The sequence below is a fragment of the Cottoperca gobio genome, chromosome 24, assembly GCF_900634415.1.
Source record: "Cottoperca gobio chromosome 24, fCotGob3.1, whole genome shotgun sequence".
In the NCBI taxonomy this organism is placed as follows: Eukaryota; Metazoa; Chordata; class Actinopteri; order Perciformes; family Bovichtidae; genus Cottoperca; species Cottoperca gobio.
Window position 1 is genome coordinate 17,700,444 of NC_041378.1, and position 10,902 is coordinate 17,711,345.

General features: G+C 38.8%; 1 protein-coding gene across 1 annotated transcript; it reads left to right on the top strand.

Annotated features, from left to right (window-relative positions):
• The first annotated feature begins 996 nt into the window (after positions 1 to 996).
• Positions 997 to 10,666, top strand: mep1a.2 (meprin A, alpha (PABA peptide hydrolase), tandem duplicate 2). Its single transcript, XM_029425410.1, has 15 exons — positions 997 to 1,036; positions 3,025 to 3,151; positions 3,262 to 3,286; positions 3,377 to 3,430; positions 3,526 to 3,563; positions 3,649 to 3,724; positions 3,819 to 3,936; positions 4,098 to 4,273; positions 5,562 to 5,783; positions 6,183 to 6,329; positions 7,004 to 7,219; positions 7,386 to 7,832; positions 8,397 to 8,570; positions 8,825 to 9,029; positions 10,516 to 10,666. Exons 2-15 carry the CDS (start codon positions 3,089 to 3,091, stop codon positions 10,664 to 10,666), a joined length of 2,112 nt encoding a protein of 703 aa, XP_029281270.1. The 5' UTR covers positions 997 to 1,036; positions 3,025 to 3,088.
• Positions 10,667 to 10,902: the final 236 nt, after the last annotated feature.

The window sequence follows — 10,902 nt, forward strand, 5'->3', positions numbered from 1 at the left end:
TGTATATACTTTAAGCTTTAAACTGATTATAAAATGTTTACTTTTGGTATTCATTTCTTATAAAAGGATGCAATAAATTCATATATTATATGATATCATATCATATCATATGATATCATATCATATTGTCATATGATAAGCAGCATGATTTTGATAAAATGTTTGATCCTTGATTGATTACTACTCTTAAAGGAGAACACCACCAATGTACGTTACACATTGACATGTGTTTACTCGTCACCCAGCCTGTAAAAACTGTTGTAAAATGTCTTCTGTGGCCCTGGAGATACTTAGTCAACTATGTGTGGCCCTGATGATGTGGTCAGGAGTGTTGGTAAGGTTAGTTTTGAATTGTAAAATGTTACAGATTACGAGTTACCTTGTTAAAAATGTAAGTAATGTAACTATGTCATTTACTTCATCAATTCAATGTAACATTACATTTGATTACTTCTCTAACAAATGTGTTAAACTGAGCAATAAAGTTAAAAACCCTCAAAACACCAACAAGCTTTTCACTGTATTATATAGTTAGAGCCTTTTTCTGACTTCAGAAGGAAAATATTGTGGAATTTCCAGCAATGAAAGGCGTTCTTGTCCAACGACATGGCCACCCGCCCAGGTTGCTTAGATCAGTGGTCTTCACAATTTTTTTTACGTGAGAGCCACATTGATACGACAAAGTCAATAGGAGAGCCACTTTTACCACAAAGTATGAAAAGCTACATCCAGTCATAAAAAGCATGTCTGCTTATTAATCTGTCATCCCACCCAGAACATACAACATGCAATGCCGCCAACTAATGCATTCATTAAAAGCAGGATTATCTTAATACTGGGATGATGTTGTTAAACTCTGCAAACAATATTTCAGCTGAAGCCAAAAAGCAGTGTTTCACAATGTTTGAGTCTGAGAAGGCTTTTTAGCCCGAGCCAAAATCCATGCGATCTCAAAAGATGCCTCAGTTAATCGTTCAGCTGTATTAGTTGTCTTGTGTTTGAGCCTTTGTTTTCCAGAAACTAATTTCTCTTCCAGGTGCGTACATTTCGTTGAATTTTGGATGCGTCATTTGGAAATGCGGCTCCAAATGACTTCACTTGAAACCAGAGCGGGTTTGTTTGCACATTAAGCACAAAGGGTTCGACTCGTGGAGGACAAATACAAATTCCTCTGTCCACTTGTCTTGAAATTTCCTTTACTCGTCTTGTATGGCTCGTACCTTTCTTTTTTAACGGGAGCAGCTGTTGTCTGTCCACAAACCACAGCTCCAGCATCTTCCGCTCGATTTGCGGTGGTTGGATGCTCCAAAGACAAATCTTAATTTTCCTCGTTTGTCACGCTTTGTTTCTGTCCAACTGTGCAACTTTTTTATAAGAAATCGATCAAATTTACGTCTGTAGAAACACCCGCTAACTAGCATGAAATGGTGAAACGAGTCGACCGGAGCCAAGCTAACGCGAGTATGAAGTGCCAGGTTGGTCGTAGTATCCTCCAATTTAAATGTTCAAATTTAGCCATATAAATTATTTTTTTGCAAATGTCCATATTCATAAGCATGCTTATGTTAACATATTTTTAATGAGCATAAGTTTATTTCTATACTAGCCCACCATGTATCTACCCGTCCAAGAGCACATTTGCCATTGTAGCGCTGATAGACCGCCAAAACTGGCAACTCCGCAGTAAATCAGTGTTCCGCTGAGCGAGTTTAAATATCTTGTTTCAAGTCTATATTTGCATCTTTTATCAATTATTATTATCTATTATTTGTAGGCTAATAGAGCAGACACTGTTAATGGGTTGTATGTAATAGCCCTGCTTGTTTTTAGTGTTTTTATGAAATATCTGTATTGACTCAATAATCATATCTATCACCCCTTTATTTAGCCCACTGCCACGCGAGCCACCAATTAACCGCGGGAGGCTCGCGAGCCGCGCAATGAGTAACACTGGCTTAGAGCAATGCACATTGATTTGATTGGCAGACGAGAGGCGGTGCAAAATCAAACAAGAGAACCAATCAAAAACAAACTGGCAAATGAAAGGAGCCTGTCTGGACGTAGAGACAGCTCCTTGTAAGCCATAATACCCTTACACTCAAAAATGCGTTACATATTATTAATTAATTATTAACTTCCCAACACTGATCGTCAGGGTCTGAAAAAAAGACGCTGTTTGCATTATGGGAAATGTAAGATCCCACTGTTTTGGAGTTTTACCTGAGCCAGGGTTCAGAACTGTGAATCACAGCCTGCATCTTTGACCTGATCAGCAAATCAAATAAGTCTGGTTTTGAACCCTTTGATGTCTTTTTCAAATGGTTAGAAAACAACTGACCGAAGATTAGTCAACAGGTTTTCTGTAAGAAGTGGGACCTATCTACATTTATGTAAAGTTGTAATAGAAAAATGGCTTTAAGTGTGGACGAGATCAACACACTCACATAGAAATAACATAGACATATTTCTTTGATAAATGTGACTTTAAATGAACTACTCCTAGCAACCACTACTGCAGCTTTAATGTCAACTAAGGCCTATTCCACATTAGTATTTTTTAATTGCCTTCAGCTAACATTTCAGAATTGGGTTTTTCCCGTCCAGAAAAGCAGACAAATGGAGTGGACATAACTTCATACAAGTGGACATTTATTGAGCCTTTCAAATCATTTTAGTTTGTTAATTAAGGCTGTTTTATAGATGCTAAGCTAAGCTACAGATGCTAGTTTAGCTGCTCCTTTCCGGTAAGTAATTCTCATCCAAAACCAGCGGAGTCTGTGCCGTGGGAGTACATAACTGTTAAATACAGTTATCCCCAGCAAAAGAGAGGTCAAACCCATAAAGAACATACTTTTTATTAGACTTATATACATTTATTGCTAGTTGACTATATACAGGGTCAATTGCTTATTGCTGTCATTAACTGTGCATGCCACATGTCAGTGGTATAATAGGACGTGAAGACACGTATGAAATGCCTGTTACTCATTAAACACTTTAATACTGACCAAAGTTCTTCTCCAGATGCTGCCTTTATGGGCATGTTTACACTGGCAACAGAGAAACATGTTTGTGTCAGGATAACAACATGGGCTCTAGAGACAGTTTGAGGAAAATTGCTGCGCTGATTGGAATCTTTGTGATTTTGAAGGTAAGGCGTTTATGAATCATTTGAAATGGAATCATGTTAAGAAACAGAAATTGAAAAATGATTCTCTATAGAAGGGTTTACATTCAGATGTATCTCTTTTTATATGCTAGGTGCAAGCTGCTCCGACATTTACCGGTTGGTTACTAATTACATTATTGATCATATGCACATAAAACAAGCTTATTTTCTTTACTTTTTCGCTGTAACAATAAATGTATCTTCCAGGTGATAATGCAGATGCTGGTGAACTGAGGGACGATATACTTGAGATCAATAGAGGTATACTTTTTAAGCCCTGACTCCTGTTGATACATGTGATCATATATTTGTTGACTGATATTAATATGTACTAAACATGTGTTTTTCACATGTAGGGTTTACACACCTGTTTGAGGGAGACATCGCAGGTGATGTAAGTATACAGAGAGTCCTAGTGGAGATGATATTTGTCAAGAACTTAAAGTCTACTTGCTCATTGCTTTCAATGTGTCTCACAGCCCAGAAGGAATGCAATCCTCGATCAAACAAGAAGGTGGAAATTTCCCATCCCCTATATCTTAACTGATTCTTTAGGTACACCGTACACAAATGAATACATTTAACAAGTCATTTGTTCAGTAGCTAAATATACATGTACTGATTTGGACACTATTTTTCATTCTTCTAGAATTGAATGCTAAAGGTGTGATCCTCCAGGCTTTTGAGGAATATCGTCTGAGATCCTGTGTGGACTTCAAGCCCTATGAGGGAGAGAGCAGCTATGTCTCCTTCACCAAGCTGTCTGGGTGAGCGGCAAGATGTTGCACAACTTTATGGGCCATGCAGCCAAGTCATCAAAAGCATTAAGATTAAGAAATGTTGATGTGATGAAATGTTAATTAGAGATCAGTAACAGCACCTTAGCTTGATTGCCCTGTCGTTTGCATTTTCCATTTGATCAATTTAGATGCTGGTCCTATGTTGGAGATGATAACATAGGCCAGAATATTTCCATTGGGGCCAGGTGTGACACTAAGGCCATTGTGCAGCATGAGCTCCTCCATGCTCTGGGCTTTTACCATGAACAGTCTCGCTCAGATAGAGAAGACTATGTTAAAATCTGGTGGGACCAGATTGAAGAAGGTGGGTCACAACTATTTCTTGTTTTATTCAGGGCTGTGGCCAGGATTTTAGAAGTACTCCAAATCAGCATGCTAACATGCTTACAGTAAACATGCTAACATGCTGATGTTTAACAGGTATATTATTTACCGTACTCACCATCTTAAGCATGTTAACATTTGCTAATAAGCTATAAACACAAAGTTGAAGCTGTTGGGAATCTCATTGGTTTTGCGGTTGATTGGTTATACACCAAGTATTGGACCACATTTCTGCTGTTTTCATCAAAAACAAAAACTACACTATATGTGAAATAGTAGAATGTAAACTCAGCAATATTACTGAGGCCATGACCCTGATGTCCTCAATGGTGTGTGGCCGTGGTTGAATTGCAACCATAGGCATAGGTATAAAATAAGTGGATATAGCCACCATGATGCCACCCATTGGTTTGTGGACTATCCTTGACCCTGAAGCCTCCAGTTTGGCATTTTGGTCGTCGCTATATTGGATTTTTTTAACCAACACAATGACCATATTTGGACAGGGCCAGGTACTGTTAGCATAGAAAACACTAGGCCTATGTTACGAGGTAACGCTCATTAGATGCTGTGTATTTGTGTGGAATATTATATTTATGGCATATGTGAAGTTCTTCACTCTATTTTATATGTATTTATCTTTATAATTCTTATACTGTCATTATTGTTTATTGTATCTAATATTATTCATTTGTTATAAGGTAAGGTATAATTAGTATTCATTAAGAGCTCACTGTGTTATTTAATTAATTTTATTTAATTTGACCTTTCTGCACTTGCAATGGGTGAGGGTTGGGTGGCAGGGTGTGGGGCGGAAAATACTAAAATACACTCACAATCACTTGCATTTGTGTTGTATTGTTTCTGTAAATCTGTCTTAAAGAAAAACAGAAAATGTACTTTTGCAGAAAAAAATGAACAGCCGACTCCTTTAGTGTGTTTTAGGGACAGAATGCAGAATGCTGAGCAAGAGATTTTATGCAGCCAAAATGTTAAAATGAACTTTAATGAACTAAAAACAAACTGTGAGTTAGTTCTAAAACCAACACAAATTGTAGTGTAGTGTAATCAATCTAGGTTGCAGGCTGTGTCATGACTTGCTAAATTTGTTTTCAAAAAGAAATGTACACCATTTGTAAAACAATGAAATGAAATGAATGAAAACAAACAATCATAACAAGGATAGGAGGTTTTATAATGTATAAATATGTTATGTGGCAGTTTTGTTAAGCAGTTGATTACATAAAAACTTTACTTTCTCCTCACAGGGATGGAGCACAATTTCAACAAGTATGAGGATGACTTCATCACTGATCTGAACACACCATACGATTATGAGTCCATCATGCACTACAGGCCGCTGTCCTTCAACAAGAACGCCAGCATCCCCACAATCACCACCACCATACCGTATTTTAATGAAATCATTGGCCAGCGGCTGGACTTCAGTGCTGTAGACATCACCAGGCTCAACCGCATGTACGACTGTGGTGAGTGTCTCCTTATACGCCCACCTAAAGGTTAGAGAAAGGCAACTGGTTCACATCCTATATCCTGGCAGGGAAATAATCTGTAAGATCTGTAAGGAAATAACTGATTTATTATCATGCTAGACCTGAAATTCATATATGTTCTCATCTGAAACGGCACTAAAGGAATTATCACCTGACTCTGTAGTTCCTATCTGAGCTTGTTCCGCTGCCCCGTGGTGGCCAAAAACAAAACAAATGAAGCTTCAGAGCCACACTAGAGAGATTTTTATGTAAAAAACCCACTACTTTGTAGATCCTCCATATTTCCCCAATCACATTCTAGCATGTACTCCTCTCTGCCGTCACTGTAGTGCTATAAGCTTTGTAGGTTGACTGTTGATAACCGTCCTGTTCCAGCCAACACACACACCCTCTTGGACCAGTGCTCATTTGAGCTGATCAACATATGTGGCATGATCCAGAACGAGGAAGACAACGCAGACTGGGTCCAGACGCTGAGCATTCCAACTGATACAGACCACACTGTGGCAGGGCGCTGCAGAGGTACTGAGCAATTTTTTAAATTAAATCATACACAAATCAAACATAAATCTCAAAACAAAACATCTTGTAATTAAAATAATTGTGACAAAAAGTGTCACACACTTAATATTTATTTGATGATCACAAGAGTTATTTTTCTTTTTACTGAAATAAGGGCAATCTAATATTTTGGGAATCAAGGGGAGTTTATAGCTAGTATGGGTTGAACATTATCGCTCTAAAGAGTGCAGCATTCTCCCACTAGCAAACTGGGTTTCCATTTGTAGTGTGAGTAGTATTGACCAATCATGTTTGAGCAGGTGCTGATTGTATGGAGGTTAATAGATTGTGTGGAGAAAGAAAAGAGGCAGTGTGCATTGGCCGAAATGCAACCTTGGAACCCATTGGCTATCGTCCAGTCGACAATTGACTCTTTATTAGCCTGTAAACTGGCTACAACAATCCCATGTTAGACTGCGCCTCTCAACGGAAACACACGGAAGAGGAAGTCTTGGCCTGGATATCTGTTACACCGGAATCCCAGAAATATTGGCTGTTGCCCCCAGAGGCTTTCTTCTTCAGACTGATAGCCAATGACTTCCAAGATTGGGACATGATGAACATTATGCTCTAATCCCAGTCATCATTATAATTGAGTTAACACAATATGTACCGATGGCCGCTTCTCTCCCTAGATTCTGGATACTTCATGAGGTTTGACACATCTTCCGGTGCAGCTGGAAGCAGCGCCTTGCTGGAGTCACGTATCCTCTACCCCAAGAGAGACGAGGAGTGCCTGCAGTTCTTCTATAAGATGACTGGAGCAGCTGGGGACAAACTGGTGATATGGATCAGGACTGATGATGGGACAGGAACTGTACGCAGTGTCAGGAAGATCCACACAATTAAAGGTAATATATTTGATCATTTCCGATGCCAAAACCTTTAGTGGAAAACCATTTCTATCAATGTAGTGGTGGAGTTTATTGCATTGTAAGACCAATATGAAACACACCCTTTAGAATTGAAAAGTTAATAAATCATTCCCAATAAATCACCTGCTTTTTGTCTTTTCAGGCAATGGAGATGCTGCCTGGAAAATAGCCCATGTGACTCTCAAAGTGAGAGGGAAGTTCCGATATTTCTTCCAAGGCATCAGAGGATCATCCAACTCCTCTGGTGACATCTTGATCGATGACATCACTCTTACTGAGACCATTTGCCCCAGTGCTGTCTGGCAAATCCATAACTTTACCAGCGTTCTCGCCACCACTCCTCTTGGTAGTCCGGTTAAAAGCGATTGCTTCTTCAACTCGGAGGGTTATTCTTTCGGTATCAGCGTTTACCCAAATGGAAAAGAGAGCGCTTACCCAGACTATGTTGGCTTGACCTTGCATCTCTGCAATGGGGAAAATGATGCAGTGATGGAGTGGCCAGCCAAAAACAGGCAGGCAACCATAGTTGCCATGGACCAGGACCCTGATACAAAAATTAGAATGTCTTCTACAAGAAGCTTCACCACAGGTATGCCCAGGTCACTGGCATTTAGGAAAAAGAAGGTTTTCTAGCTAGATGCAGGGGTTGGTTTAGTTGAATTACATCTAGTAGGATATATATAGTATAATATAGTATAGTATATAGCCATGCAGATAGTTTGGCTTTTGTTTGCATAGGGTTTGAATTACTGCCTCACCCTAATAAAATTAGTAGTACAAACATTTGTTGAAGTCACATAATTGAAAAATGACATTTCAGCAAAGATTCAGCAACATTTCTTTCCATATACAATGTCCAAACTCGGACAGAGCCTGTGGACAGAAACCTTGGTTATCAAAGCAAGTTGGTAACCACCGTCGCGATATCTGTTATCTTTGACTCCCCAGTCATAGATAACGAGTATCTCAAAGCATAAAACCCCTTTTAGGCTTTTTGAGCCAGCAAAGAAAGCCAGGCTCTGTCGAAATTGCTTTGCAGTAAACCCCTCATATATCTAGCTATCTTTGCATTATCCCCCACCCTGACATCCTGTTTCAACCACAAATATATGGAATTCAGAAATGTTTTTTTCTTTATTATTTCCCCCATCAGACACTGATCCCCGCTGGACCAAACCAACAGCTACTTCAGGAGCAGTGTTTGATGAGTCCTGCCAGTGCTACCGCGGTCAAGACTTTGGCTGGAGCACATTCATTTCTCACAAGCACCTGCACATGAGGAGCTTCCTCAAAAGCAATGACCTCATCATTACTGCTGACTTCAATGGTGTGAATCAGAAATATTAGCTCTTCTACCCAGCTATACTGGACCAATCCTACATTAGACAAATAGTCTGTCAAACAACAGCTAATTTTTTAGACCATTTCCAGCAAATGCCTGTTCAATTAATTGAATTCATTTCAGATTTCCTTTTTCCTCCTGTGACTTTGAAACTTTTCTCTTACATACATACATCTTGCCATTTTAAATGAACTTTCACATTATTTTACATTTTTAATAACTTTTTGTTGTTTTGTTAGATTTGACCCCCCTGATCAAGACTGAAGTGCCTGTCAATCCGGCCGCACCAAGTAATGACATCACAGATGAGAAGCTAATCAGCGAGGTGGAAATGAGACAGAAGGCTCCAAAACACAGAGAAGCACGTGCTGCCAACCCCTGTCGCCCCAACCCTTGCATTAATGAAGGCGTGTGTGTCGAGAGTGAAGGGAAGGCCTCATGCAGGTGTGTGACTCTTTTAGAGAATTGGGAGTATTTTGGCCAATCATCACTTCCAAAACATATGAATTTAAATGCTATGTCATATAGGCACAGGCTAATGCTAGAGTAAGCATTGACATAAGACAGTGAAGTGTCAAGATTGATGCAACTCTCATGTCTGTGTGTTAAGTATGGAGCTAGAGCCAGTTTATTAGCTTAGCTTAGCATAAAGACTGGAGGCAGAGGGAAACAGCTAGCCTGGTTCAGCACCTTTAAATATAATTGCATTTAATGAAAACAATCCCTCAGCATTATTTTGGCATTTATTTAATTTAGCTTTTTTTTTTATCATTCCTAGGAATGATAAATAAAAAATACTGGGAAAATGTAGCCACTTGCGCCAAAGAAATAGGGGTCAGTAATTTACCTCTACTACTTGGTCCATACAATCTAAATTTACAGTCATCAGATCTTAAAAAAGCTATACTAATAACCATATTATGTTATTTTAGTTGAAGTAGTTTGGCATATTTATTGTATTCGAAGTTTAAGAGTATTCTAATTTATTCTTTATGTTGTGTATTGTATTCTATAGCTATATATTTCTTGTTAGTATATTAACTATGTATTTTTTACTCCTGTGTCATGCTGTCTGTCTGCCTGACAGTCAGCTAGTCAGTCAGTTGGCAAGAATACAACTAAACTGCTGAAACTCTGAGAGGCGGTCAAAATAACACTGCTATCTTATTATCTTCATGTGGGGCTGAGATATCTGTGTATTTACTTTGGCTCTTGGGGCTGTGTGGTCCGTTTAACGTTACGTTAGTAATCACAAAAATCGTACACACAGTAAGATAAAAAGATCTATACCACTCTTATGTCCGTAAGAGTTGAAGCCAGGAAGCAATTAGCTTAGCTTAGCATAAAGACAGTAATAACTAGCCTAAAAAGTGTGCCTAGTAGAACCTCCAAAGCTGAGTAAGCATGTTTTATTTGCTTTAAATGGTAGTTTGTTGTATTTATGGGCAGTTACGTTCTTTTGTTATTTCTTGGTCACAGACATGGAAGTAGTATCGATCTTCTCATCCAACCATCCAAAAGAAAGCAAATAAGCACATTTTCCCAAAATGTAAAACTTTTTCCTTTTGACGTCACAAATCAAGATTCATATGAACCAACATATTTTATTCCCAACACCTTATTTTCTCTATCCATTCCAATGTTCCTACCTACAACACAACAGGGTTTACTACCTTTTCTAGTGTACATACCACATATATATATATATATATATATATATATATATATATATAGACAAATCTCTGCCCACTGCTTGAGTTACTCTTGCTAGCCAGATGACACAGCACTCAGCAAATTCAGTGCGTGGCCAAAAATTACCAAAAGTTTATCTTTTGTATTTTTTTTTATGTGGGCTCTATCGCTCAGAGGAATTAATCATGCATCAGGAAATCCTTTTTCATAATAAAAAAATCTGTGTGCTGATTTTCAGGTGTGCAACAAGCCAGACCACCTACTACACTGGTAAGAGGTGTGAGGAACTGAACATGGACAGAGGCATTCTGGGAGCTCTGATTGGTGGCGCAGCAGGGACCGTAGTTCTGACACTGGCCATCTTCACCGTCATCAGGAGAGCTCAGTGAAACACCTTTCAGAGGAATAATATGCATGTCTGTATTCGTTCAGGAAAAAGGGAGCCACTCCTGGAGAGAACAGTATTCAATTTAGTTTATAAACTCATTTTTCGACACTAAATGCATCCCGAGCCGATATCTTTTGCATCCCCTTATTAAAAAATGTGTAGTTTTATTCCATAGACTGAGCCTAGAAATCAAGCCCCAACAACCATAGGGGGAACTTCAACTACAACATTTTGCAG